The 27,866-nt window shown below is 46.0% G+C and overlaps 15 protein-coding genes across 15 annotated transcripts; 8 read left to right on the forward strand and 7 right to left on the reverse strand.

Moving 5' to 3' along the window:
- Window positions 1–1,108: 1,108 nt before the first annotated feature.
- N7469_003824 (siderochrome iron transporter 2) lies at window positions 1,109–3,100 on the forward strand (the record flags this gene model as incomplete). Its single annotated transcript, XM_056642744.1, has 3 exons — window positions 1,109–1,371; window positions 1,470–2,083; window positions 2,166–3,100. The coding sequence occupies 3 exons, from the start codon at window positions 1,109–1,111 to the stop codon at window positions 3,098–3,100; spliced, it is 1,812 nt and encodes a 603-aa protein (XP_056502156.1).
- A 1,476-nt stretch (window positions 3,101–4,576) lies between these two features.
- N7469_003825 (uncharacterized protein) lies at window positions 4,577–5,014 on the forward strand (the record flags this gene model as incomplete). Its single annotated transcript, XM_056642745.1, has 1 exon — window positions 4,577–5,014. One exon carries the CDS (start codon window positions 4,577–4,579, stop codon window positions 5,012–5,014), a length of 438 nt encoding a protein of 145 aa, XP_056502157.1.
- Window positions 5,015–5,233: 219 nt separating this feature from the next.
- Window positions 5,234–5,833, reverse strand: N7469_003826 (NADAR family protein; the record flags this gene model as incomplete). The annotated part of the gene is made up of 2 exons (XM_056642746.1): window positions 5,234–5,621; window positions 5,691–5,833. The coding sequence occupies 2 exons, from the start codon at window positions 5,831–5,833 to the stop codon at window positions 5,234–5,236; spliced, it is 531 nt and encodes a 176-aa protein (XP_056502158.1).
- A 1,023-nt stretch (window positions 5,834–6,856) lies between these two features.
- On the reverse strand, window positions 6,857–7,180 carry N7469_003827 (uncharacterized protein; the record flags this gene model as incomplete). The annotated part of the gene is made up of 1 exon (XM_056642747.1): window positions 6,857–7,180. The coding sequence occupies one exon, from the start codon at window positions 7,178–7,180 to the stop codon at window positions 6,857–6,859; it is 324 nt and encodes a 107-aa protein (XP_056502159.1).
- Window positions 7,181–8,054: 874 nt separating this feature from the next.
- N7469_003828 (toxin biosynthesis protein) lies at window positions 8,055–8,246 on the reverse strand (the record flags this gene model as incomplete). Its single annotated transcript, XM_056642748.1, has 1 exon — window positions 8,055–8,246. The coding sequence occupies one exon, from the start codon at window positions 8,244–8,246 to the stop codon at window positions 8,055–8,057; it is 192 nt and encodes a 63-aa protein (XP_056502160.1).
- Window positions 8,247–10,285: 2,039 nt separating this feature from the next.
- N7469_003829 (S1/P1 nuclease) lies at window positions 10,286–11,399 on the forward strand (the record flags this gene model as incomplete). The annotated part of the gene is made up of 2 exons (XM_056642749.1): window positions 10,286–10,416; window positions 10,505–11,399. The coding sequence occupies 2 exons, from the start codon at window positions 10,286–10,288 to the stop codon at window positions 11,397–11,399; spliced, it is 1,026 nt and encodes a 341-aa protein (XP_056502161.1).
- Window positions 11,400–12,373: 974 nt separating this feature from the next.
- Window positions 12,374–12,795, forward strand: N7469_003830 (uncharacterized protein; the record flags this gene model as incomplete). The annotated part of the gene is made up of 2 exons (XM_056642750.1): window positions 12,374–12,539; window positions 12,605–12,795. The coding sequence occupies 2 exons, from the start codon at window positions 12,374–12,376 to the stop codon at window positions 12,793–12,795; spliced, it is 357 nt and encodes a 118-aa protein (XP_056502162.1).
- A 418-nt stretch (window positions 12,796–13,213) lies between these two features.
- On the reverse strand, window positions 13,214–14,932 carry N7469_003831 (putative carboxylesterase; the record flags this gene model as incomplete). Its single annotated transcript, XM_056642751.1, has 3 exons — window positions 13,214–13,471; window positions 13,530–14,743; window positions 14,770–14,932. 3 exons carry the CDS (start codon window positions 14,930–14,932, stop codon window positions 13,214–13,216), a joined length of 1,635 nt encoding a protein of 544 aa, XP_056502163.1.
- Window positions 14,933–15,433: 501 nt separating this feature from the next.
- N7469_003832 (SET domain-containing protein) lies at window positions 15,434–17,586 on the reverse strand (the record flags this gene model as incomplete). Its single annotated transcript, XM_056642752.1, has 3 exons — window positions 15,434–15,939; window positions 16,026–17,391; window positions 17,473–17,586. 3 exons carry the CDS (start codon window positions 17,584–17,586, stop codon window positions 15,434–15,436), a joined length of 1,986 nt encoding a protein of 661 aa, XP_056502164.1.
- A 1,307-nt stretch (window positions 17,587–18,893) lies between these two features.
- N7469_003833 (mitochondrial 54S ribosomal protein uL14m) lies at window positions 18,894–19,527 on the forward strand (the record flags this gene model as incomplete). Its single annotated transcript, XM_056642753.1, has 4 exons — window positions 18,894–18,911; window positions 18,964–19,048; window positions 19,167–19,388; window positions 19,457–19,527. Exons 1-4 carry the CDS (start codon window positions 18,897–18,899, stop codon window positions 19,525–19,527), a joined length of 393 nt encoding a protein of 130 aa, XP_056502165.1. The 5' UTR covers window positions 18,894–18,896.
- Window positions 19,528–19,857: 330 nt separating this feature from the next.
- N7469_003834 (DNA-directed RNA polymerase II core subunit RPB9) lies at window positions 19,858–20,578 on the reverse strand (the record flags this gene model as incomplete). The annotated part of the gene is made up of 4 exons (XM_056642754.1): window positions 19,858–19,912; window positions 19,962–20,051; window positions 20,197–20,431; window positions 20,499–20,578. 4 exons carry the CDS (start codon window positions 20,576–20,578, stop codon window positions 19,868–19,870), a joined length of 450 nt encoding a protein of 149 aa, XP_056502166.1. The 3' UTR covers window positions 19,858–19,867.
- Window positions 20,579–20,809: 231 nt separating this feature from the next.
- pin1 (peptidylprolyl isomerase ESS1) lies at window positions 20,810–21,532 on the forward strand (the record flags this gene model as incomplete). Its single annotated transcript, XM_056642755.1, has 4 exons — window positions 20,810–20,812; window positions 20,875–21,272; window positions 21,343–21,459; window positions 21,523–21,532. 4 exons carry the CDS (start codon window positions 20,810–20,812, stop codon window positions 21,530–21,532), a joined length of 528 nt encoding a protein of 175 aa, XP_056502167.1.
- Window positions 21,533–22,108: 576 nt separating this feature from the next.
- N7469_003836 (uncharacterized protein) lies at window positions 22,109–23,005 on the forward strand (the record flags this gene model as incomplete). Its single annotated transcript, XM_056642756.1, has 1 exon — window positions 22,109–23,005. The coding sequence occupies one exon, from the start codon at window positions 22,109–22,111 to the stop codon at window positions 23,003–23,005; it is 897 nt and encodes a 298-aa protein (XP_056502168.1).
- Window positions 23,006–24,003: 998 nt separating this feature from the next.
- N7469_003837 (uncharacterized protein) lies at window positions 24,004–24,342 on the forward strand (the record flags this gene model as incomplete). Its single annotated transcript, XM_056642757.1, has 1 exon — window positions 24,004–24,342. One exon carries the CDS (start codon window positions 24,004–24,006, stop codon window positions 24,340–24,342), a length of 339 nt encoding a protein of 112 aa, XP_056502169.1.
- Window positions 24,343–24,795: 453 nt separating this feature from the next.
- On the reverse strand, window positions 24,796–27,624 carry N7469_003838 (uncharacterized protein; the record flags this gene model as incomplete). Its single annotated transcript, XM_056642758.1, has 4 exons — window positions 24,796–24,853; window positions 24,911–25,080; window positions 25,137–27,254; window positions 27,313–27,624. 4 exons carry the CDS (start codon window positions 27,622–27,624, stop codon window positions 24,796–24,798), a joined length of 2,658 nt encoding a protein of 885 aa, XP_056502170.1.
- Window positions 27,625–27,866: the final 242 nt, after the last annotated feature.

Raw genomic sequence — 27,866 nt, forward strand, 5'->3', positions numbered from 1 at the left:
CAAGGCTGTAAGAACTTGAATGATGGCGCCACTAATGCTTGAGACAGCCATTAGACCCACTTGATAACCAAATGGATCTGATTAAATCGGCTGTTTCGAATTCAAGAACAAACGAGATTGATTTGTATACAAGACGCTATACATATCACTTTTCCTACCCACTATTCAATATTCCGAGGCTGTCCAGCTTCGGAATATGTCCTCAAGCAAAAAGAAAACAAGCCACGGGCTTAAAGACAAGAAGCAAGCAAAAGAAATCACAGCTACTGAATAAGTCACGCCGCGGGTACCGCGAGCCTTGCACTTGAAAAATTTTAATATGCTCTTAACCATCCTTCCGAGTTAGTGTGATCAGATAAAATCTTGATTTGCCGCTTCTCTCGGATGGCAGTGCTCTTAACTGCAATACCTGATTGTCCCCAGTTTTCATTTTGATGTCTCGGCCAGCCATCCAATCATGCTTGCAACAAACTTTGATGTGCATCTGATATCCCTATTCGGGAAACGTCTATTACGGTTGACCCGAAGAGGCCCAGGGGCGGTCGGGCATAACAAGTGGGACAGAAGGTTCATGGAGAAGGGATTGTTCGGAAGTTGTTATGCATTTTCGAGAAAGCGACGGGTGGGGGGGAGGGGAATTTTGAAGCTGGACCCTGTGTCCAAAAAGATCGTAGTCTTGCCATTCTCATCTTGATGTTGTGGGATCGGGATGCACCGCTTCCACGGAACTGACTGGTTATATCTCTTGATTGGTAGTCCAGAATTGGCCCCAACGTTGGAATTTTGGGGAACTTGCATGCTTCCATTGAAAATTTATCAGATCTTTTCGTGACAAGGCAAGGCTCGGTCGCATCTCAATCAATGAGGTGGATCAAAAGAAGTGGGCCTGGTGCAGTGGGAGGCGTCCCTAAGCCGAGCCAAGCGCATCTTTAGGGGTAAATCCTCCTCAAATTCGGAGGGCCCGAGAGGCATAGAAAAACTTATTGAGTCCGGGTCTTTTCGTCTCTGGATCGATTCTCTGACCAACTTTCCACGTTGTGAATATCGACTGTAGTGCAGCGCCTACTTGCTTGGTGAACATCCCAAAGTTCTAACCTCGGGCGCCATCATGAGTTACCGCGGCATTCTGCGAAGTCGGAATGGGAACTACCGCTGGCCATGGGCTGACAAGCAAGGTGAAGAGCACATACAGACAACAAGTGATGCGGAAAATCCTGTAGACAATGGAGCTGCCCCTTTATCAGCCCGTGATGAAAAGGAGGCAGTTGAGCATCCTGATGAAGTCAACTTAGATGCGAAGCCTGGTTTGCAAAAGGCCGAAGCTGTGGCTTTGATTTGGAGCAAAAAGACCATTGTCGGTCTGCTTTGTTGGTACGTACCAAGTATTTGATATCCTTCAAACGCCTTCTCTTGATATTCCAAATTCATATCTTTAGTATCACGTCTAACATCAGATAATCATTAATCAGGGTTTGGGTCTGTTACATGATACTTGCCCTGCACCAACTTATCTTGAGTAATGTTACACCATTTGTTTACTCGTCTCTTGAGTCCACACCACAAATCACCAATGCCTACATCTGTGCCAATATCATCGGTGCCGTACTCAAGTTGCCGCTAGCCAAAACTCTCAATCTCTGGGGTCGCTCCGAAGGTCTGACTATATCTTTGATTGTGTATTTGGTTGGAATGGTAATTTTAGCGGGATCAAAAAGTCCTACCGCATATGCAGCTGGATACACCATCTACTTCATCGGCTATGATTGCATTTACCTAATGCTTCAGATTTTCGTGGCTGACACAACTGGTCTGCGAAATCGTGCCTGGGCATTCGCCTTTTCGACAACTCCATTCATCTGCACGGCATTCACAGGACCGCTAGCTGCACAATCATTCGAATATAAAACTGGTTGGCGTTGGTCCTTCGGTGTCTTCGCCATTGTTGCACCTGTTGTATTTGGCCCTTTGATTTTCTTATTCAAATACTATGAAAAGAAGGCTGAAAAGTTGGGCCTTTATCAAAAACATCGCAGTGGACGTACAATCGGCCAAAGTTGCATTCATTACTTCCACGAATTTGATGGTGAGTTCATACCTTATTTTTGCCTTTTGCCTTATGCCTCTATCTTCGCCTAATTCTCATGCTAATTATTATAAAACAAAAGTGATTGGCGCTATTCTTTTGATGGCCGCCTTCCTGCTTTTCCTATTGCCTTTCAGTTTAATCACGAATGGAAGATCCAGTTATGGCAGTCCTACCTTTATCGCTATGGTGGTGGTCGGATTCTGTCTATTCTTCGTCTTTGCTGCTTGGGAAAGATGGGGTACCAGAGCTCAGTTCGTTCCATGGGATTTACTCAGAAATGGCTCTGTCCTGGGTGCTTGCTTGCTTTCTGGCCTTCTATTTTTCAGCTTTGACTTATGGGATACCTATTTCCTTCCATTTCTCTATGTCGTGTATGATCTCGACACCATCATGGCAGGGTATGTCGCCAACATCTACACAGTCGGATCATGCTTTTGGTCTGTCCCTGTTGGTATTTGGATTTACTACACGAAGAGATTTAAATACCTCGCGTTGTTTTTTGCTCTACCTCTCATGATGCTTGGATCGGGCTTGATGATTCACTTCCGAGGTAGTGACCAAGGCATCGGATACGTCGTTATGTGCCAGATTTTCTATGCCTTCGCAGGTGGTACCATGGTGATTTGTGAAGATATGGCTGTCATGTCCGGTGGAGATCGTGAAGGTATCCCAATGACATTGTCATTGATCATGCTGTTCTCCAGTTTGGGTGGCTCAATTGGTGGAGCAGTGTGCTCTGCTATCTATAACAACACCTTTGTTGACGCTCTAGCCAGTGCCTTGCCTGATGATATGAAATCACAGGCAGCAAGTCTCAGTCTGAAGGGTTATGTTACGCAAATCACTTACGAAGTTGGAAGCCCCGTTCGTGAAGCTTGTGCCTATGCTTGGGGTTATACTCAGAGGCAAAACGCGATTGCCTCGACTGCACTTTTGGTCCTTGCAATCCCATGCATTCTCGCGTGGAAGAATGTTCGTGTGGATAAGAAGCAGAACAAGGGTAATGTTCTGTGAATAATTCATCAAGTCTTGACTGAACGAATGAGTGCTCTGTGGCGGAATGGTGCTCACGTAGAAACACATGATAGTATAGTGTATATTTGAATACATTTATTCAACCACATCTTATACTACCTAATATACATACACTCTGACAGTTCCAAAATGCGCTACTGGCCAGTACCTTAATGTAGCTCTAACCTCGGAGGGATTACCATGATACTGGTTTTGTCGCCAGCCTGTCGGAATGAGAGCGAAGACATTGTCGAAACCGATGAATTCATTGATCATTCCCTAATTTTCGAGACAATGAATGAAAAAAAAACCTGAACTTATCTACAATCGGTGTAGATCATAATTCAGCATCATCACACTCCGGCACTGATACATATCTAGTCTTGGGCCATCATTTCGAGGTAATCTAAGGACAACTACAGCATTCCAAGGTAATTCACCTCCACGATTAAGAGTTCACTATTTATCTATCTATAATTCTGTAGCGATTCTTTTGTAGATTCATAAGCGTGACTTGAAGTAGCAGGCGGTGATTTACGTGTAAACAACCTCATTTGGACGTTTCGCAGTCTCTTCACATCACTACCTTCTTTGACAGTAATTTCACATGCCTTTCTGCTGCTAGGAGTCTAGCGACAATCCATATGCACCGTGAGTGTGCAGTATGAAGGGCCATAATCCCTCGGTGATGTACCCAGAGACCCCATGGGGCTCGCCTTACAGATATGATCTCAAGCCCGACATAGACCGCGCGGAGTTACTCTTGAATGATGTTGACACATATTTAAGTGAATATAAGGTCCCATTGGGCTGAACCTCGGCACTTCATAATGTTTGAACTAGTCAAATATAGGATGATTCATACCTCAGCAGCAAGACCAGATTCCCGATCAATGCGGTTATGCCTAACAGCAACAGTGAAGCAAGATGCCTCGCTCTTACTTCAGTCTTCCTCCTCATCCTCCACCACCAACACTTCAAATCCTCTGAGATTCTTCATACCAACTCATTGTCTCTGATACATACCAAATTTGGCTCCTGTTATTTTTGATATGGCCGATTGCACTCGTCTACCGGTCCCAGGTTTCTGCATATATTGCAAGAAACATGAAACCAAAGCACGCCCTCTCGAGCCATGTCCTAAGTGCAAAGTGACGCTTTATTGCTCCTACCACTTGCCGAAAAGCAGACTTCAAAGACCACAAAAGGTGCTGCGCTCAGCAATCGCAAGATCGAGAGACACATGGGATATCAGCCAGAGCCAAGCCTTCTAGTGCTCTCGATCCTAATCAGGCCAATCATCCAGCTGAAACACCCTATATCGCCGAACACTCCGCTCACATAAAAAGCCACCTCGATCTAGCAATACTAGATCCCTCCCTTCCAGTACTTACCTGCATTGTTCCGGATCCTTTTTGCAGACTGAAGGAGAGAAATTGGATGTACGGCCGCTTCAGAGAAGACGTCTATAAGCTAATGATTAATGCCTACCGCCTGCGCCTGGACGACGATTCCAAGTTCTTGAACGTCTTGCACGAAGACACAATCTTCACCACAACCAACATACAAGGGCTGACCGTCTTGGATAGATTTATCCAGATGGCTGAGTTAGAGGGCCTCATGCCTGGATGGTGGAACTCAAATGAAATGACTGTCTGCATTGCTACCGGTAGCTCTGAAGGATGGAGTAGCACCAAGAGGAAAATCACAATCAAAGATGTTAACGAGCATTACGGAGATCCACTTATGGGCTTGCAGCTACGAATATTTGGAGAACAAGTGATTGGCAAGGAACTCATTCATGATCACCTGGTGAAAATATTGGAAATTCAAGTGATCTTAGAGCAGTGCTCTGAGTTTCTCAGCCACCATCATGAGACCAAAGAGGGGACGAAGACTGACGCTTCGAGCTAGTCTCTTGGATGCAGTGTATAATTTTGTTCCATTGGGAGCTGTGGATTTTGTTATAGCTGTAAGGGTATTGTTTTCGAGAAAGGTGTTTGGATGTGGAACTTGGAGCAGTCCACTACTTGTGAAACAAAATCATCAATTTTGGTATTGACGATAAGATAGATTTGGACTATTGTCATGTCGAGCATCTTCGTCAGCACTTAAAGTAATCCTGCGAACCTACTACACGGCCTCTTCCACCAATCTCTGCCTTACTTGCATCAATGCCTTGCCCAATAAGTTCAATCCCCATCGATCTCGTCTTAAGCCTGCATTCTTTGCCCCAAATCCAACACCCCAAATTCGGTCTCGAGGGCTTGCCTCAACTAATTCTCGATTCCCAGTCGCAAGCAACTTAATCCGCAGTTCCTCATTCTGTGAAAACTTGAGATAATTACCCTCAACCACGATCGTGAATCGATTTTCTTCCCACATCTCATCCGAGAAATTCGGGATTTTTCGACCTAAACTACGAAGTTCCCTGGGATGTATTTTCCAGCCATTTCGGAGTTCTTCTGTAATTTCATTTCCTGGTCCGGCGAAGAGGAGTGCTTTTCGATGCATCATGTATCTAAACAGGACATGATGCTTAGCATAAGGACTCAATTCCGCGATAATGTGCACATAGGATCGTAATTACTGTTCTGCATTCGCGTAGGTATATGTCTTCTCACCATCTTCCCACTTGAAAGAAGATGGCCACCACTGTCCTAGGAATCCGTTTTCTGCTTCTGGCTTCCAGAAGTAGACAGGCTCAGTTGAATCTGGAGAAAACGCCGCCATAGCTGTGAGGAGTATTTTGTTATCTTTCGAGGGTATTATACAGAATATGGCTGTGATTAGAAAAAAGAAGATAATGAAGACAAGAGTGAAGGAGTTTTGTGCGAGTTATATGAAGGACTTCAGTCATTAGCAGCTGGCCATACAATAACAAGCCATGACTCACCAATCGACATTCAATATCGCAGTCTCTCACAAAGCTAACGTCAAAAATTGCCATATTTAGTTCCCGCGTCCCCACTCACACGAGCATACGAGGTCGACGACCTGGTCGACCTTCAGCCTCATTTTGGAATCAAAAGGACCTTGACACTTGTACACATGCGCTATCTTCTAGATTCACTGGTTAAAATGATCAAATAAAAGCGAAAGTCTTCAAGTTAGAAAACAAAACACGTCTTTAAGCTCATTCCACAGACAAACCTCACGTTCCAATACAAGACATAAATGTCGCTTTTGTATTTATGCAATCGCGGCGCCTATGCGTGATCATCCAGGGCCTCTTGAGTTAGAAAAAAGCCAGTATTTTCCCGTCTGCAGAATTATCACTATAATGATTGGATACGATACCAACAGAATCACGATTGTCCTCGTATCTCCGTGACTCGATTTACTCCTGCACAGCCCCCAATTGTCGATCAAACTTGGAGATCTGCATTGTCCCGGGCTAAGCCCGGGCCTAGGCAATTTGTGGCGTGAGATGATCTATATTATGAGGCTGACAGATCCAAGGACAATGTACTCTTTAGCATCTTCAGTACAAGAAAAGCGCCTTTGCATTGCAGATGCACACTAAGGCTTCAAGCCATAGTCTACTAAATTCCCCTCTAACCAAAAAAATAATTCAATCTAATCTATCCATCTATCTTCCCATTTCAATCCCAGATTTTACACGCTTGCCAGATCTCCGTAAACAACGCCCTCAGAGTCGTGAATCGCACTTCTGTGCCTTGGAAGCATAAATCTCTTGTAAAACAGGTACCCAGCCAGCCATACCAATCAGCCGGTCATTTATCGATTCTCTCGTCATCTTTCTGCGAGACGATCTTCATCTTCTTTCCAACTTTGCGCCGATTGTCCAATCCAGGGACCAAGAACAGATGCAGTATCTCCCACACGCTCCAACGGTAATTGATGAGAGCCTTTCAGAACCTCCTGACGTACTCGTGAATTCTCAACCCCACCATTCCCTTCAATTCCCACTCCAGTGCGATTCAGCATCTCAGCTCGAACCTGCGGGGGCGCGACTGGGCCTGTTTTCACCGTGGAGTAGAAGGACAGCGGGCCGGATATGTCTGAGCAATTTCCATGCGAGAATCGGTTCGTTTCGGTAAAATGGAGAGGTTGCATGAGGTGGCCCGATATTATCTGGGTATAGAAGAGGATCGTGAGGCAAATGGGAGGTCTCGTCGACGTCGCATTGTTCTGCGGGCTTATAATTGGGAAAAATTTGGTCGAAGATATTGCAGGACCTCTTGATACTTGGAAGTCGCTAAAGCCACGGGTCGATCGGGGTCATTATCTCTCGAGCCCTTCTTCGTAAGTACTGATAGTTCGCGATAACCATGTTCTATCCAACGGTCGAAAACTCGTTTATCCCATGCTTTGTATGGTTTTTTGCGTCCTTGATTGCTTCTGATTTGGACTTCCATGTATCACGCCGCTTGAGAGACATCATGGCCAGGATGGGGCCTTGCCCTGTGAAAATATCAGGCGAGATAACTGGTTCTATGAGGGCTAATGATGTGAAAAGACGAGGGTGTAGAACAGATGGAAGGACTCCAGACAAGGTAAATCTTAGTGTATCAGTGGATTTGAATATCCTTTTCACGGACTCACAGTTGACCAGCACAAATTATGTCCAACCCCCACGATCGGCTGTGGCATTTGATCGCGGAATACATTGATTATGTGTAAAAGATCACGGCTATGATCAAACCAGGAAGCTTCAAGTATTCAAGAGTAGCCAATGGAGGGTGTAATAGGTTATCATATTCGATACTCACGATCATTCCCGAGACATGCCCCATTGCGAATACCACTCGCGCCGAGGTTAGCAACATCTGCGATCCAAATTGACCGAATTCTATATCCATCGAGATGAGACCGGTGGTACAGATCTTCCCAATGAGGCTCATATAGCTCCTATTCACAGCAATATTCATTATGAGAAAGTACATTATCGAGCACAAGGGAGCAAAGTATGCGCTACCTTTGGAAACCCTCAACCGTGTGTCCCAATCACTGTTATATCACCAGGTCCAGGATTGGGGTTGGGGTTGTCGAATAGGGTGTATTGCTTGAGCACAAGCTTTAGCTTGGCATCGGCACTGACTGTGGCGTCTGGATATTCACGGACATGTTGTCCATCGATAACATGTTCTGTCACCGTAAATGGAAATTTAGGGATGGCCATGGTTTTCGCGCCGAAAGACTCAGTTGAAGTCAACGAAAAGATGCACCGGGATCCTCTGCTATACATATGGCATTTCTAATCTCATCCCAGAATAGCATCAGTTATGAATATCATCAGGTCTTGTTGACAGCACACGCTTGCACCGGACATATCCGAACCCCATACATCAATTCTCCACTGTAGATACTCAGGTGGATGATGTTGTACAAAACTTGGGTGAAAGGGGGCGTAAGGAGCGGCAGTCAATTGGCTAGAGAGAGGTGCATTTTCGACTCGTGGGGAGCTGATAACTAGCTTAACGACTAATGAATGGTTCATCGGGTTATCTTGCTGGCGCAGAGAAAAAAAAAGTGTGGAGCAGCGTTGTTTATCGTCGAATCCATGGAGTTCTTTGTGACGATGTTCAAAATCTCTGCAACTCCCTACTGTATTCTCTGCATCCTCGAAGCCCGATGAATGTCTAGCTGTATCATCAATAGGCTGATATATTTCGATGATACACAATCGTCAATCAGATTCACACAGATCAAGATTGATGTGTGTCATCCTTCGTGGAGATTCGTTCCTGACGAGTCGCTGCGACCCGACCCACACCCCCTAAATGCCTGTTGACGTTATATGTTATGCTGTGTGTAACACGCATGACTCGGGATTTGTGGAGGATTTGTAATTCCTTATATCCTTCAGTGTAAATCGAGAGCTGCTTCAATGAAAATGCATGGCAAAATGACCCGAGATCTTATCTCGGGGTGACCTTGTGAATTGAAAAAAAGTAGTTCCTCAATTTTATTTCTACCAGATGTCCCACTGGCTATTGAGTAGACCATCTGATTCGAGTAAAATGACTAAATTGCTGATTCAAGTGCATTCAGTCTTCCGAAGAATCATATCTGGTGACAGTGCTAACATGAATGTCAAATTTTAGTATATTTGATATACTAGATCACTGGCAGTCTCTGTGGTAGCTATACAGTCTCTTCCATGATCTTTCCATAGCTGCTCATCCCGATGGTCAACTGTCGAGTTTAATTTTAAAGACGGTTGCGTAATAGTAAGTGTGAGCTTCACACTTACTAACATCCATATTAGTATGGATTGAATGTTATGATGTGAAGATATTTGAAAGGGTGATTCGATCAAAGCATATATATATGATATTTATACTCTTCGCTTCTAGAGTATCGGGATCACTGAACTACAACAACTTCTGGAAAAATGTTCAAAACAACCGTCCATTCAACTTGAATTTGTGATCGGTTGCATAGTCGGACGGGACATTGCTGACTAGCTAGTGACTGCATTTGTTTACTTGGCAATTATTGTGATATCCCAACCGACGGAGACCCGACGGCGACTTTGCTGGTTAGTACTACATACTAGGTAGTATTATAATCCGTGAAACATCTGGGGATAGAATTAACCTTCATAGTAGTATTCCAAATGAATACTGAACCCTATAAATTCTAATATTTCACCACGTTGTACTATATTCCCCTTTCAGTGGCGCGATGAAATGAAGCAACTATGACACGATGAATTCACACTGCAGGAATAATTCTTCAACACTCGTCTATTTCAACTTCGTATTTCCCCACGACCACTTTTGCTTGTTGACTTCTGAAATTAAATTGTGTCTTCGCGATTCTTTCTACGCCGGTGGGTTCCGATATGCGCCGTGCAGATCCCGATCATCTCCACCAGTAAACACGAGAATTCATACGGACCCCTCACGGTCCTACAGCCATTTGCTCCTATCTTTCTATCGGCGATCTCCTTGAAACACCTCTGATTACCTGTTGCATTTAGCAAGCCAATGAGACCTTTCCCCCGCTAAATCTATGATACAGTGATTGTTCCTGATGGTGCAAAACTAACTATATTTAATCCGGTATCAGTATCTTCAGGGGACTTAAGTCCCCCTTGGAAAAGGCCGTTTCGCGACCACTTCCAATCGAAGGTTCGATTCAGAAGCTACGTACAAAGATAAATTGGTTTTTTGCCGATTACTTTGCCAGTGATCTGACCTGGACAATCTCATGATGGCCCGTTTATCTCATCTTGCTCTAATTACCCTGGGGATAACGAAAGGGGCACATGCCTGGGGTGCCCTGGGTCATGCAACAGTTGCTTATGTTGCTCAACACTATGTATCGCCCGAAGCAGCTTCATGGTGAGTGCTATCACACCCGAGGTCACGATAGTTTTGACATATGACACAAAGAAAGAAAATGCGATATCATCTGCTAACGTATTCGAAGGGCGCAAGGGATCCTTGGGAGCTCATCCAGCTCGTATCTGGCCAGTATTGCCTCATGGGCAGACGAATATCGCTTGACAAGCGCCGGGAAATGGTCAGCTTCATTGCATTTCATCGATGCAGAAGATAATCCCCCCACGAACTGCAACGTGGATTATGAGCGAGACTGCGGGAGCTCAGGCTGCTCAATCTCAGCAATTGCAAATTACACCCAGCGTGTGAGTGATAGCAGTCTTTCATCAGAGAACCATGCAGAAGCTTTGAGGTTCCTTGTTCACTTCATTGGAGACATGACCCAGCCGCTACATGACGAGGCCTACGCAATCGGGGGTAATAAAATCAATGTCACCTTCGACGGATACCACGACAACCTCCATTCAGATTGGGATACTTATATGCCCCAGAAACTGATCGGTGGCCATGCACTCTCAGATGCAGAGTCATGGGCAAAGACCTTGGTCCAAAATATCGAATCGGGGAATTATACGGCTCAAGCTACCGGATGGATCAAGGGTGATAATATCAGCGAGCCAATTACTACCGCAACTCGATGGGCTTCAGATGCGAATGCTTTAGTCTGCACTGTTGTTATGCCTCATGGAGCTGCCGCTTTACAGACAGGTGATCTTTATCCCACCTATTATGATTCAGTCATCGACACCATCGAATTGCAGATTGCTAAGGGCGGCTATCGATTGGCAAATTGGATCAACGAGATTCACGGCTCTGAAATTGCCAAACGTGATCTTGGGCCTTCCCACGGTAGCCTCACTATTGCCAAGCGAGGCCTTTCTGGAAGAAGTTTCTTACCGAAAGCTCGTCCTGTTAGCAGAGCTGAATTGGCCAGAGCAGCAATGGACGGAAGTTGCTGTACTTCGGACCGACACAATCATTGAAATTTTGTCCCCTGTGGGCGAGGATGCATGTCGACTATCTGATTTTTTGCTCGGATATTATTTTGCTGATTGACGACGAATGAGATGATGTGTTTCGAGACGTATGTACTGCCTATCAACCCTGTTTTGGGGAATGCAGCAATGTGAAAATCCACAATGAAAATTAAACCGTATGAGACACTGAAAGGAGGCTCAATGGGACTCTGAACCTCCTAGTTTCTGAGATGTCCCCCTTGAAGCCTTGAAACCATTGACCACGGAATAGAAAGAGTATTACCATCTAGTGACAGAAATATGAGGATTCGTAGATCCCGTTGCAACGTCCTTGACTACGAACTTGAACAGGAGCCTAATAGTACTAATCAAGGTTGCTTTATATCCGACCAGCCTGTCCTTGACATGTTTACACTAGTGATCATTCGAGAGATGGTTGGGAAACAGGCATATTCGACCCACCGTGGGTCATTCTTCAAACGACTTGCCAAGAATCGGATGATTGATATGCTACTCAACATTCCATATCATATGAGTTTATTGTAGAGATTATGCTTCCAGGTAGATGGAAACCATGAGATCAAGCTCCCCATCATAAAGATAATTCTTTGAGAAAAACATCACTAAGCCAAAGTATCCTGACTGCTCAGAATTGCCTGACCCCAGAATAGACACTTCGTACAAGCTTTCGGGTGATTCGGCTTTCGACTGGTTACCATGGGATCGACAGGATCCACAGATGATCTGATGACTTTGTTCCCATTCAAAAATCAAGCAAACACCGTGATCGACCATGGTCACCATTCTTCTAGACCAAAGTATAAAATAAGAAAATCACGAGAGAAACAACTACGAAAGGCAAAATGATGTCACGAGAGAAATTCGCATATAAAACCGTCCAATGCCGTTACATTCTTTTGCTTTAAATTATCACAACTTTATTTCGAGAAGACTTTAATTACTTAGAATTTCATTTCAATATGTCCGAATTTTTCCGCCGAGCTTCGGATGTATTCAGGCGTAACTCACGTCAAAACTCCATCGATTCCACCAATTCAAGCAAAGTTCCGGTCCAAGACCAAGAAGCACCCGATTCACAACAGATTTCGAGCAATCGCAGTTCCCAGAGTGATACAGCAGTACCCGGTAAGATCTTCAATTCATCTCCCATACTGGAATCTACGACAGAGTCTAATATTGAATTCTTCTAGTGACCGAGACTCAACGCAAGCGAGAGTGGCACTGGGGATTTGGTCGCCAGAAAGACCCAAATGCTCTACCGAAACGGCGTCTCAGTCAAGAGGAAAAGGACAATTTGAATTTTGCTGCCGCGAGGAAATACTCGAATGCTCGACGGAAGAGCCAAGGGGCTGGAATTGGATTCGAGGGGGGATGGCAATAATTCAGTTTCATCGTACTTCTTGATTCCGAGGAATGTTAAACTTGGATATCGGAAGTCAGTGGATCCTTTCCATGTATATAGTTTTGGGGATTGATACTATCATATTTCTATATTAATCTGAATATCCCTAAAATCTATTCCAAGTTGTTGCTGATTTACCGATTTGATATTTGGGGACTAGAGATAGTTTCTCTACTGCTGATACATTATCTACTGCCAGAATGGTTTTTTTTTCTAGTTTCCATTAATAGGAACAATATTTTCAGCCAAGTTACACGGTAAAGGAATAGGTCAAGAACACTAGCAGCGTTCACAAGGGCACTAGCATTGAAAGAAAAGGATGATATGAGGTGATATAGAGCATTTCTAAACATCATAGGTTAGACTTGCCCATACCTTGAGAAAACCCAGTTTAAACCTAGACAGGAATCTGTCTTCCCAATTTCCTCCAAAAGTTGCATCTTCTCTTCAACTGATCTATACGAATATTTTCAAACCCATCATCGACAATAACAAACTCCTCTCCAGTTTTCTTAAGCAACGGCACGCCCGACTCCGAGGAGTTCGTCAGCTTATGCGCATTCGGATCGCCGGTTTGAAAGAAGCTAGCAAAAGCACCAGCATATCCTTGATAAACAACAGGATTCGTCTTCTGCAACGTATTTAACCGATTCCACTGTCATTCATTAGCAAAAAAAAAATTCCGCTCGTTCTTTTTCGATCGTGAGACAAACATAGATAGTATCACTCCCGTGAGTGGCCGGTGAAATGGCATATTCCCCCAGATATCCATTTCTTGAAGCAGCAGACGCCACCCAATAAGCCGGGCAAGCAAGCACAAGATCACGATAAATCAATCCAGCCCTCACAAACGAGCTATTATACTCGCCAATCATCTCTGTACTACCCACAACAGGGTAATAAACATCATTCACAGCACGAATCTGAGTCTTCGATAACCTAGGCACGAAACCCTCCAACCAACCATGCAAACTCTCAAGAGAAGAATTATATCCATCCCGACCACCATCAATCTTCAATCCAGGAGGCACAAAATTCTCCCCTTCATGAGTATTATACATTCCCCAAATGAAATCCGTCTCCAACTTCAATCCTCTCGAAATAATCTCACTAAGCCCATCAACCAAAAATTCCCCATCAATAACAGGAGCCCACGTATAAGAACTCGTCGTCCACCTATTCATCATCGAAACATTCAAACTAGCCTCCCTAATAACCTGCAAATCAACATTCTTCAAGCAATCCACCATCTCATCCCCATACTTCCCATTTCTTTCTTTTGTGGTACTCGCACACCCAATCAAATTCACAAAAGTATCAAAAACTCCCTCCGCCTCCAAAGAATCAACCTCATACATCTTCGGCCAAAAAGGCGAACTAGCCAACGCCTTTTTAAATAACTTTGGTTGTCCATGTCTTCCATTAGCAAGGACCTGCCCAACAACAGATCCCGCCCCAGCAGATTGTCCCCAAATAGTAACATTCCCAGGATCACCCCCAAAAAGATGAATATACTTCGACACCCATTTCAATGCATATTGCTGGTCCAGTAAACCCGTATTCGCATCCAGACGTGTAGATTCTTTCATTAATTTCCCCGGTAAGAATCCAAGAGAGTTCACGCGGTAATTTGGATAAACAACCACGTAATCGTTCAATGTACTCGCGTTCAAAACGGGGAATGAAGATGGTGGTATCGTGAATGAGGCAGATCCTTGAATGAATGCTCCTCCATAAAATACCACCAGAACGGGTCTTTTCCCTTGAATTTCTTTAAGTCCTTGAACATTAGACCCGTGTCCCTGCTTTTGCCATGGTCTAGAGAATAATCCCAGATACAAACAATCTTCAGATCCATTAACCGTCCGCTGTGGACACATATCGAAGTCTTGATCTGTATCATAGAGCGAGGTTATTGCTTCTGGGGCTGTGGGGCTCGAAACCGATTTTCACCTGTTGGTGGTGATGCGAAGGGGATTTTACGAAAGTAGCTGAGGTTATACGTGCTATCATATTTACCCTTTAAAGATGCATAGTCGAGATGGACGAGGGGATTGTCGTATGCTGATGCGGTGGTTATTAGTGCTGCAGTGACGATGATGGATGATATCCTCATTTTAAATGATTAAATGGAGTTGTTTAGAATATATATGTTTTTTTTATAAAATAAAAATTTTGATTTTACCAGTTCCAGGACGTTTTATAGTTAAAATACTTCTCATGAAGCTGTCATTGGTGCAGTTATTGTTTGCACAAATCCGGGGAATGCGGGGAAAACAGCAGAAGTCGGGGTTGTTGAGCCCGAAAGAATTGAAGAATAGTGCAAACTGAAGCCACTGGAAGTATTTCTAGATTGATGAGACATTTGATATTCAATGCTCAAATGGTAATTCATTACAGATATGTTCGTGTTCCATGAAATACGCCGGTAGAATCCCCAAACACCCATGCAAAAGATCCCCCAATGCACCTGAACCAAACACCCATGTGCAATGTAACATCCAATAAATAGTACAAATGATAATGCCAGAACGCCAGGGGTACACGATGGCTCATTCTCGTAGAAGAATTATCTCTCCCTCCTCCTTCTCTCTCTGTGTTTGTGTGGCTATGCCCCTTACATTGTCAGGCGAAGCTCACGGGTTCGGTGACGACTAGCCCGAGTACTGCGTCGACTAGCTGCCTCATTGGGATCCCCATCTGTGCGTGCATCGGAGAGTTCAGGGGTGGGCGTGATATTAGAGCTCACCCCTCGATCCCGACCCCGACGAGCGATAGAGGCCTCTTCACTAGAGAGGAAGCGGTGGATAGTGCGATGGTCCATCACACGCTCTTCACCATCTGCGCCCATGTCTGTTTGGGGCCATTGGTACCCGTAGAGCTTCGAATGTCGCTCACAACGAGGACATTCGCGGCGAGTTTGGTAAGAATTGGATTGAACAAACCACGAGTCGCATGTTTGGCACTCAACCCAGCGGTCATACTTCTGAGCGAGGAGTCGTGCTGTTCTCGTGTAGTCGCCTGGAGACCGAACCAGAGGTACCTCGGTCTCAACGGAGGCGATGATCTTCCACTTCTTACGTGTGTAGCGTTTCCTTCCGACGACAGTCTCTGAAGCATCGTCTATTTGTAAGTGGAGTTAGTAACTTTTTATAAAGAAGGCATTATAGTATTCTGTCTCAAAGACAGCCGGTGGGCATTTGACTCACCTGTATCAACTTGATCACCCTCGTTGATCTCGGGGATGATTTCAAGATCGACTTTTCCAGGTCCAAGTAGCCCTTCGCCCTCGTTCTTAGTGAAGTCATCAATTGACGTAGGCTGGGTAGAGGTCGATGATTGGTGAGATTCGCCAGTCACTGAATCAGGAGATTCGCAACTGGTCAATACAGCAGGCAGAGCACCAGTTGTCTCACTAATGTCCATCGGAGCAGTGGATCCCTTCGCGGTGCCCGCGATATCAGGATTCTTCAATTCTGATAACTCGGGGCCACCCATGGATGAAAGTAATGCATCCGTCGAAGGGGCTTCAGGCGTAGAGTCCGCCACTTCAGACACGATCACCTCCCGCCGAAGACCAGAGACAGGTCGACGCCCAACCGTAGCAGAAGAAAGCTGGCCAATGTCGGATTCAGAACAAGAGGGCGTGGGAGGAGTGTCCGATTCGGGAGTTGCGGTGGACTCCATGGGAAGCTCAGAAAGTGAGATCTCCTCTCGTAACTTAGAGGTCTGGCGTTTGAATTTGGTACGTTTGCGTGGCGTTGAGCACGCTGAAGATAGATCATCCGCATCCACGTCGGAGTCTCTTCGGCGCTTCTTATTCGGTGGGTCATTCTCGACTGGAAGGGTTTCATCCACAGAGACGGGAGTTGACTCTTTGCTAGTCGCATCGGAGTCGACATTGTTGGGGGCCCAGCCATTGCGAACCATGCGTTCACAGGTTAGGCAAAGACACTCACAGTTGTCAATGCCAAAGTAATCCTCACCGTATGAAACCGTGATCTCTTCGCCTTCTTGAATATGGCGCGTAGTCATAATGGCCATTCCTTCAGTGCCTCGAGTAACTAATCGTCCATTCGCATCACAGTCGTGGTTGGCGAACCGGGCGGGTCCCAAGAAGAACGAAGCAGCTTTGCGACGGCTAGACATGACCACACTGAAATCTTTCCGGGTCAGACCTAGATCGGTCTCTTCCTCTTGAGTCATCGAGACGAGAGTTCCACTGAGATACTTGATCTCTTGGCCAGCCTTGATGGGCTTCCGGGCGCAGAGGGCGGCTTCAGGTTGAGTAATAATATAGCGGTTGGTGGTGGTCACTTCGAACGGAGAGTCCGGATGGTACATCTGAATGTACTTGCGCAAATGACGTCGAAACCATTCTTTCTCGCGAGGACTAGGCAAGTTTCCAATGTATTTCCTCAGTCCTGGCAACTCCAATAGTTTTCGCTCCGCTCCCGGAATGTCCTTCGCAACGACAACATCGTGTAGGAGAATCCGACCCACGTCATCGTCGTGAATTCCTCGAGCCGAAGTGTATTTGTTGCGGTTTTTGCGAATTGTCGTCCAAAAATAGGCCTGGCAAAGGGGATCTTAAATTAGTTTGGGTGTTGAGCACTTGGCGAAGGCTCAAACGCGGGCCAGGGGGGGGAGACGAACATGATCAACCAGCGCATCTGTCGCAACGTCGTCGTAACTGGCGAGTTTGGCCAATGTCAGGCGTTCACGGCGTTCAGACACAGAAGAACTGGATCGCGACCTCTTTGGAGGCATTGTGAATGTTTACAGAGGGCGAGAGGGCCAACGTTGAGGGGGATCTGCGGACATGAACAGAGGAAAGGTGTGGAGTGGTTCACGCGGCGGAGTCGGGGAGGGAGAAGAGATTCAGCGAAGTCGAGTTGCCAGGGGAGGATGGAGAGAGGCTTGAAATAGAAAGAAGGAAGAAATGAATGAGGATGCGTATTATTGTAGAAGAAAGCTGGTTAACATGGTGAGAAATGAAAGGGAGAGGTCCCAATTGCAGAGAAGAGACGAAGAAGAAGAAGAAGAAGAGAGGAGGTTGCGACGGACGGAAGTCTTCCCCTTCCCGCTTTGTTCTTCGCGCACTTCTTGACTTCCTCCACTCTTCTCCCAATTCTTTGAGTCTTGAGATATACATATGACTTTGAATATACTGATGAATTCAATCTTTCTGAGCTACTCGTCTGCTCATAATCTGTGTTTACTCTCAGCCTAACAGCCTCACTCTCACCCTCTAGGCCGCCCACTGCCAGTTGCAGCCATCATGATATCACTCTCACAGTTACCAATAAATGAATATTCGAGGGATCCAATTGAATAGAAGACTACAGGCAAGCACAAGTCAGCTCATTTCCAACTCATTGGTGTATTGAGTCCATCAAAGGCGCACAAACTACAGTTGATCTGATGGTCGAAAGCAATGGACATTTACTCATTACGAGGCGAAATATCACTGTGATCCCCGTATTCTCTGGGTATAGACTTCCATGAAGATACTCAATGATAAGTTTTGCGTCTCTGTCGGAAATTGACTAGACTCAATGGATACATTATAGTTATATAACTCCTCATGTACTTTGGTATAGTTAGTTATTAGCTAGGAGGTTGTCCTCGAAGCCACTCCATACATTCTACTAAAATAACCTCGATACATGAACACTACTAATGCCTTCTCTGTAATTATCTCTTGTCACCGACACATCATTTGATGCTACACAACTATGCCGAATACTATTGACCACTTGTACGGACTGACCCAAGCCGATCAATAGGCAGACCCCCGCGTGTGCAACGGCATATGCAGTGCAGTACCGTGCAGTGAAAGCCATTACCATAATACTAACATCACACCATAAATAGCAATTCATAATAGCCTTAACATCACTTAAAACTGTATTCATCAATTTAAAGCGAATGAATTTCAACAATACCTCCTGATATACTAATAATTGCCAATCATCATTTGTTCTCCCGTCTATACTTCGTCGGACCGGAAAAACCCTTCCCGGCAGAACAAATTGGAAGACGATCAACTTATCCAACATCAACTCTCCAAAGCAATCATGATTCAACTAAAGGTGCACCTATAACCCATTGAACCATCCTCACGATTACTAACGTCCCGTCCAGACATTATTAAACTGTATCGACAACTCCGGCGCCTCGGTCGTCGAGTGCGTCAACGTCCTGAAAAAGAAGCGCGCCGCAACAATCGGTTAGTCGACCCTCCCCAGTCCCATCGAAACGCCTGCAAATACCCCAATTCCGAGAAAAGAGGCGGAGAAGCGAAGAAAATACGTCAATCGAGAGAATAGCATACTGACCTGCTGTAGGGGACCGTATAGTCGTTGTCGTTCAGAAGCAAAGGGCCGCCGGCTCCGAAGGCTCCGGTACTACTCTTGCCAACAAGGTTCGTCGCGGAGATATTCGACATGCCGTGATTGTGCGCGTCAAGAAGGAGATGCAGCGCATTGATGGGACTGTTGTCCGTTTTGGTGACAACGCTTGCGTCCTGGTGAACAAGTCTGGTGATCCCATTGGCACAAGAATGAACGGTACGTGCATAGTGATTGCAGATTCGGACTCTTCAGATTCGACAAGGCGAAATACTGACTATTCTTAGGTGTTGTCGGACAAGAACTGCGCGACAAGCAGTGGTCCAAGATCTTGTCGCTCGCTCCGATCAACGTTTAATCGGCCTTCTCCACCATCTACTGTGATATACCTTTTTTTTTTCTGGGAAAGCGTGTGTAGTTTATGGCAGCATTTTGCATTTCAATGTATCAATAAATATCGGAAAGAATACTATCGGAACAATAACTAGTTCATATTTTTTATCTTAAATTTCGAGTTGAACCACCCTTTTCAAAGCAAGACTGTAGCCATGCAAATTATCTTTTTGGCCAGGGTCGCACTTATCAGATCGCCTAACTCCGTCGGTATGCAGTAAAATTCGAATCGTAGTTGAATATTTTGGAAAAGAGGAAAAGGAGAAAAGGGTATTCGTAATCGCGCCGTGTCGTAAAAGAGATATTCACATGTAGACGTTACCGCATGCGCAGCACACGTAGTATAGTTTCTTCAGAGATCAGTTGAAAGGCCACACAAGTAGACTTGGAGTTACATACCATCCCGGTCTCAGCGGAACGCTGTTGAGATTGGAAGAAGACCGCCTCGTTCTCACCGCAGCTCGGACAAAGCTTGTTGGCACGGGGAAGCTAGAGCGCGAAAAAAAAAAGTCAGCCATCCGGCATTCTGAGTAACCAAAAACATGTCCATGAACCAAGACTCTGTCACCCTTCTCTCCATCAATGAGCGCGTGTGCTTGATCACTAAGATCCAACCCAGCTACACACCACAAACAGAGCAAGTGACTGGATCACCACAGAACAAGCAGAGCCCAGTGAAAACAGTGGTGGGACAAACCGTGGGATCAGAACCGACGTCCGTAGTGACACCAGCAGTATCGCCGACCTGGCTGTTCAGCTTATTCTGATAGACACAGTAAGAGGTTGCCTCCTCTCCGACATGACATGTCCGACAAGTAAACAACAGTCTATTGGTTTGACGGTCCTCCTTGGGGTATAAAAGGTTAGAGCTGGAATGATATTAGCAGATGAATCGAGCGCATGGAGTAACAACCATGAGATGGATAAGGGACTCACCACTCGCGGCAAAATCGGAAATGAATCTGATCGGCGGGCTTGGCATCACCGCCAGCAGAGGGAGAAGGACTAGCAGACATGGCGAGGATGATTCCAGAAATCAAAAAAAAAAAAGGAAGACTCAAAGAGCAAGAAAGAAGAGCAAGCAAGACGGAGAGAGTGCGAAAGAAAGTCCGAAGAAGTCGGTAGGTCCGCAAGTTTGTATTGTTTGCACTGTTTGGCTTCCTCCCCGCATTTTCCCCCAAAGTCGCCAGTCACTCGCGCTTTTCTGCCTTTGTCAACTCTCCAAATATTCACTTTTCTTCACAAAAATGGTATTTGCTACATAATTATTCACCTCCGAAAAAAAGACACATTCATTGACTTCTCCCTTCAGGCTGATTCAGGACTTCCCTCCGGTTGGGAGGTTCGTCACTCCAACTCCAAGAACCTCCCCTACTACTTCAACCCCGCCACAAAAGAATCACGCTGGGAACCTCCCGCAGATACCGATACCGAGAAGCTAAAGAATTATATGGCGACTCATCATACTCCGGCAGCTCGTCCCGATGCTGGCGGTCAAGCTGAAGGCAAGATTCGCTGTAGCCACCTGCTAGTGAAGCATAATGGCAGTCGCCGCCCTAGTAGCTGGCGAGAGGCGGATATCACTCGATCAAAGGAAGAGGCGATTGAGATATTGAAGGGATATGAAGAGCGAATCAATGCTGGTGAGAGTCTGGGAGATATCGCCGTCTCCGAGTCAGACTGCAGCAGTGCACGAAAGAAGGGCGATCTGTATGTTTGGATCAAAGATTCGAAAGACTACGAGTTGTGGTTCTCTGATTTTACTAACTACCTATCCCAGCGGATTTTTCGGTCACGGCGAAATGCAGAAAGAATTCGAGGATGCGGCCTTTGCCTTGCAACCTGGTCAGGTTAGCGGGATTGTTGAGACTGCCTCGGGCGTCCATCTTATTCAACGGTAGGCATTGAGATCCCTTGTGTATGATATCCTGAACAATGTTTCTTCTAACATCTCGAATAGTGTCCAGTAATTTATATTATGATCTACTAGATTGACTTTTGTCGCAATGAACTTGAATTCGTGTTATACCGTTCTTCTATATCGCCAAACACCTCCCCCTCTCGGTTCTAAACACTTTATTGGGCTCTCGAACAGACAAATCAAGACAGCAGTGTGGTGCTATCTCAAAATTCTTTGATATCAGTCATCTTTGGAGGCTCTACTCACATTGAAAAGGAACTATATTTGATATCAAATAGACTGAGAGGAAAGGCGAGAGGGAAAAGGAAAGGAAAGAAAGCAATAGCCTCAATTGACGGCCTTCAGATAAGTTCCTTCGTATTGTCAATCAAAAATTATGATTCCTAGCAGAACTGAAACATGCATAATAAAGAATGATAATAAGAACAATAAAGTGTAAAATGCAGCAATTAACTTGGGGGAAGCTCTTCCATTCACTCAGAGCCCCCTCCAACTGGTCATCTTCCCTCCCTCTTCAACACAATCCTTCTTTCCCTCTCCTTCTGCTCAACAGTCTACCATCAGATATCCCCAAAAATATCACAGTTCCAACCCTTTCATTCGACTGTCACATCTATCACTAACAATGGTCGATGAGGTACGACACCGCCACGAAATGAAATGTCTCGCCATAGCAGGCAAACCGTCAATAACAGACTACACTTTCGACCCCTTCGTTTTCACATTACCACAATGGCTTCAAGTCCCATTAGAACTCACCGTCGCCCAAGCAGGTCTCCGAGAACGCGCATTCAAAGCAATCCACGAAATGAAAAAACTAATGCACTTCCGCGACTATCGCTTCAGCTTCCTCTGTCCTCAAAAGGCACGTTCAGACTGGAATATACACTGCACATCAATGGGACGTCTAATGAACTGGGAAGAAGATACATTCCCATCATCCTCGTTTCTATCCCGAGACGCTACCCTCGCCCCGAGACCAAGATTACCGAAAGAGACCGTTCGTCTGCGTCTCGATGCGCAGGTTTATGGCAAGTTTGTGGGGGCTTATTCTAGCTATCTGGACTCGTACTTCCGTGAGGTCTTGAATGAGTATGTGCTTTGGAAGCATCAGACAGAGAATCTGGCGGCGCGACTCTTGCATCATGCTATTTATCGTGAATGGAGGACCTGGTGGGATGGGGAATTTCGGAAGGAGATGAATAAGTGGGAGGAATGTGTTCAGTTGTTGGAGATGCCCTTATGGGAGGACGTCGTCGATGAGCTCTATCTAATGATTCTAGATTGTGTCGAAGATGCAGAGGAAATTGCCGATTCATTATGCCGGATTGGCGTCATCACTGGTCAGGGTAAGATTGGGGATATCGGGGCTACGGCTGGGATTATGAAAGAGAGTATGCTGGAAAGCCAGGAGATCACGGTCTATCTTGATCCCAATACTATTGATCTGTCATTAGTGGGGGAGAGTGACGATTATGGTTATGGTGAAGACATCATCGTTGCAATGGATCCTAGTATCTGACCCTGGTCTTTTTCAGCTTCTGGGACTTTGCTAGGATAAGGTGCTGGATGCAGAGATATCTACAGGAGGGATCCATCGTTTTTCAAATCTAGAATGGCGTCGGATGAAATTTTTGTGCCCAGGTGGCTTTCTGCGTTATATTTGAAGATACCATTTGCTCTATAGCAACATTTTTATGAAGCTGGTCTGTCAATCATTGTTCAAGAATGTAATAGCTTAGTACGACTACTGCTATTCCTGGCACTATCTGCTATGCAACACATGCAGCCTTCTACCAGGAAATGATTGGGTCTACGAACCCACCAGTACTAGCAGCGTGAATACGAGACTAAATTGCATTACGCCATTTTGAGGTGTTCTGGAGTATTTTGTTATAAAGTGATCTCTGGTAAACCGTTCTTTTCTAAGACTTGACCAACATAATTCGTCCTTCAAGTTCAGCTCTAGAATGTCACGTGCGGGCGAGCCCTAGTCCATAGACATATTGTACATTCTAAGCAGAATGTCATTGATGGTGTGTAACATTGTAGGCCTTTAATATCAGTCGTAGAGTCCAAGCCCTTTGTTTTGTCATCACACTCTTGTTATTCTGTCAGATAATAAATCTCATTGTCTCCATATGACAATGTCTCGGATTCATTTAAGAATTTCTATGCCATAGAAAGGCATATATAGATAAGGTTAACTATCGATCTTATAGTGGCTTCCAAGCCGCTACACTACCTAGTGCTGTATAAGATCAAGCAACTTTCCAAGGCCGCTAAAAAATTACAATCGACAATCCAAGCCAAATATCCCAAAAAAGCACTGTTTCTCATCCCACGATGTGTATAATTTGGACCGGGACATACACCCGATGCGGCTGCTCTCACGATCTAGCCACCACAACCTGCCCACCAGAACTCAAGCACCAATGCGAAGGGTTACGAATGATGATCCTAGATAATAATAAAGTAACATGCAAACCCTGCTGGATGAACGGGGACAAACGAACTCTAATGACACCTAATAATGAAATTGATCATGATCATGATCATTCCACTAGCAATAGCACCTCGCCTTCTACAACACACTCATCTCTTCACAGTACCTCCGAAAGCGACGATCCAGAGCAGGAAGTCTGGTATGATAGTTTGGAATATATTTATTCCTCTGCAGACGACGACTCACATGTCTTCGTGGAGGCTGTCGAGCATGACTTCCCGGATGAACCGTATGAAGAGAACAAGATATCCCCACGAGAATCTTCTCAATCCGTGACATCACAGACTGACGAATCTCCAGAGCCAAATTCTAAGCCTGCAACTCCTTGCTTTGATTTCAATTATCCCGGGTGACTGGATCTTGTGGATGGAGTTGATGTGAGCGGAGTATGTCGTCCCGTGGAAAAGGTTTATCCGTATTATCGTGCGCGGCTAGGACCACAGGAGGGCAATCTTGTTAATGGTGAGCTTTCTGTTTTACCTTTTGGCCTGTCTGCGTCTGATCACATCTGAAACTAACTTCTTACGTTTGTGTAGTGTCTTTCGGCGAGTACGTCTTCCTTGGGTTCGTGGGTAATGATGTCGAACTGGGCGAGTAGATTACTATAGAGGAACAGTTCTTGGGTAATCCAAAAACATGAAAAGTACATGAAGAACCTTCTTATGAGAATGAAGAATGATCTACCGAGGTATCTCACGCATGCTTTCATACTATTCAACTAATTGTAATTTCATAATTGCACCCATGCTATTTCAACCATTGTGCAACGTCGTCGAAGGGAGTGGTGCCGTTTCTTGATATCCAATTTACATGCTCGTGTTGAGGCGTTCCAGACGAGACGTAATGGCATCAATAACGGCGGATCTAAGAATCAGTTAGAAATTTTGTTACCGGGAACACCTGGTACCTTGAATAACTTACTCTCGCTCTACCATCCTCATTGCATCTGCAACCTTGGCCCGCTGCAAACGTTGAGGCACCCTAGGCTGGGAGCCACCTGGAGAGGATGGACTGCTAGGCTCGGTGGGAGAAGGTACTTTCGCCATGATAGACTTGGTTTCACTGATAAGACTCCCGGCCAGTTGTTTGACCTAAAATGATGTCAATAAATAATCCTAGAATCAGAAAGTATGAGACTATTTCTTACCGTCTCCAAACGCTGTGCCAGGGCTTGGTCTTGTTTGTCGTCGTTGGACTCCTGCTCGTCGAATGACTCGGAAAGAAGGTTGACTTCGTTAATCCAGGATTTCTCCTTATCGCTGAGAGGACGGCCGCCGGAGTTGAGTAGCTTCTTCCGCACTACATCATATCGCTGCGCAAGTTCTGCTTGGCGGTCTCTCGCGGCGTCCAATCTCTTGTTGAGAGCTTCGCCATTCCGGGCGCCCTCCTTGCGACGGCCATCCTCGCCAATCTCGCTCGTAGTACCCTTGATGCGATCAGCAACTTCGGAAAATTGCTTCAACTGTTCCTTCATCTCGCCCTGTAAGCGCTCGCAGCGACGGAAGAGATCTGAAGCTGCTCGCTCAAGCGAATTGGTGTGAGATGAGAGTACGCGGTGTGCAGTAGTGACAAGATCCAATGTTGCAGGGGATAGGCGAACCTGCTCTTTCAGCGTATGACGTTGACGGTGCGGCACATGTCTCTCCACGAAAGAGTCAAGCGGAGATTGTGCATAGAGAATTGCGGGAACTTGGTACGGCGCACGTCGGGGACGCAGCGCGGGCGATCCAGGTACAGGGGAGTTCTTCTGGAAGCCGTAATCTACCGGCGCAGAGAAAGCCTCTGTAGGCTCCTCCATGACAGCCGCATAAGGGTTGGATGGATGATGGGTGAGAAGCAAATAACCAAGGTCATAGTCAAAGAAAACCACAGACGTAGCGAGATGGTCGTTCTTCGCCGTGATATCAGCTTCCGAAACACGGAGGATTTGCTCTCTTTTTGCGACATTTGAGTTGAAGAGGACCTGCATCCGGAAGCCGGAACCTGAGACGTCCTCTGTCTGCAATTCATCTTCGAGTCGCTGGACAAATGCGGTCATGCTGAAGGAAGTCACAGTGGTCGCGTTCGTTACGAAGAATGAGTAGCGAGAATGGACGTCCCGTGTGAAGGTGGGCCAGGTACCCGTCGCTTTCTCGCTGTCCCTGACAGTATCCAATGATTCGAGCAGGACGAGGTCGGCAGGCTCTGAGAGGGGAGTGCGGAAGGTATTTTTGCGGGCCTTGGGCAACCACTGACCCTCCACGCCATCCAGTTCCAGGCAAATGTGAACACGACCATTTCCACTGGTAAGGCAGATGACGGTGCCGGACAGCTTATCCCGCTGGCTAACTTCTGATGCCAGCTCCTCTTCTTCCCCCATCATCAAGTCTTCGGCATTCAGCCTAGCGGCAATCACCAGGATATCGCAGAGATCCAGGTCATCTAGTTCGTCCCCTGTTTCGAAGCGGAAGGGGCCTTGAAGACGAGGAATAACACTTGGATTGGCTGGACGAGTAAAGACATCCGCACCTTGAATTGTATCGGAGTCAGAAGGAGCATCTAATGGTTCTTGGTCATCGATTTCACGCAGCCACTCATACTGCTGACGACAAGCAGTGAGTTCTTCTTCCAGGTCCTCTGGCGTCTCTTCAAGGGCCGCCAATTTGGGAACTATAGCCGATGAGAGCGCGGGAATTGTTGCGGAGGGAGCCTGCCACTTAGCAGGCAGAAGAGGACATAGTGCATAGAGATCTCCGGGCCGCATTGCTACCCAGAGGGTCATGGGCGCCCAAGCATCTTCCTTCTCGTTTCCAGTACCCGCAAAACAAGAGGATGCAACCTCCATATCATAGATATCCGCAGAGAAACCCTTATTCTTCCCAAAGCCGGTGGGCGCAAAATCCTGGTCAGACGAGGTGCCGTCGACTAACTTTTGCAGGTCGATTGCGAGCGTCGGCTGGTCGAAGGACCAGTGGTTGTTTCTGTCAAGCTCCCACACGCGCACTGCAGCATCAGCGGTAACAGTCACGATACAACCTCCAAGGTTGGTGTGCAGTCCCAACGGATGCCATAGGGCCGAAACGACAGGTGATTCCGGAATGACGTGGGTGGTAGGGCCAAGTTGATAGGTCTTTAAACGAATCGGTGCGGTATCTTGAGAAGAAAGATGAGAAGGATCAGGCAATACTGCAATATGAACAGTATGCTCGGTAACGATCGCAAGAAAGGCGCCATTGGGCGAGGGGAGAATTTGATTGATAACACCGTAGACGGGTACCGCCAGAACCTTCACGTTGTCAGCTATATCTTCTGCCGTAACGATTCCATTCATTCCGGTCACTTACCCTGTAAGAAGGAACCTGGTTGTCCTCTGCCGGTTTTGGTTGCCCAGCTGGGGCCTTCTTCTGTCTCGCCTGTTGCTGCTGCCATTGGTCCTTCACACGAGCTAAATTCGACCAACGAATCTCATTCTCAACTACGACGAAGACTTCATTGCCTCTCTTCGCGATCGTTCTCGTTGCTCCAGTTGCTGATTTCGACTTCAAGGCGACTTGAGTGTCTTGCGACGGGCTTGCGACAGAATTGCTGGTAAAGATGCTGGCACCGGGCGAAGGCCGACATAGCCACGCCGGCGCATAACTTTTGACCTTTGGCATGAGAAGAGTGAGATATTATGAATGAATTAAACCCGTGTTTCCTCTTAAGTTTCTGTTTGAGTGAAGTGGGGAGAAGTCTGGGAAAATTGCGAGCAAACAAGGCGGAAGTTGTTGATGGAATTCTGGCGCGCCAAGAAATCCCAAAGGGAGCTCCGAGCTTCTCCTCCGCCTTTTCGACTTCTTCCCATCTTCAAGTCTTCCACCGCAGCAGCAACAGCAACAGCAGCAAAAAGGGCTGTTCT

The sequence above is a fragment of the Penicillium citrinum genome (assembly GCF_028827155.1).
Source record: "Penicillium citrinum strain IBT 23319 chromosome Unknown utg000003l:1.0-4596430.0:1.0-4598250.0, whole genome shotgun sequence".
In the NCBI taxonomy this organism is placed as follows: domain Eukaryota; kingdom Fungi; phylum Ascomycota; class Eurotiomycetes; order Eurotiales; family Aspergillaceae; genus Penicillium; species Penicillium citrinum.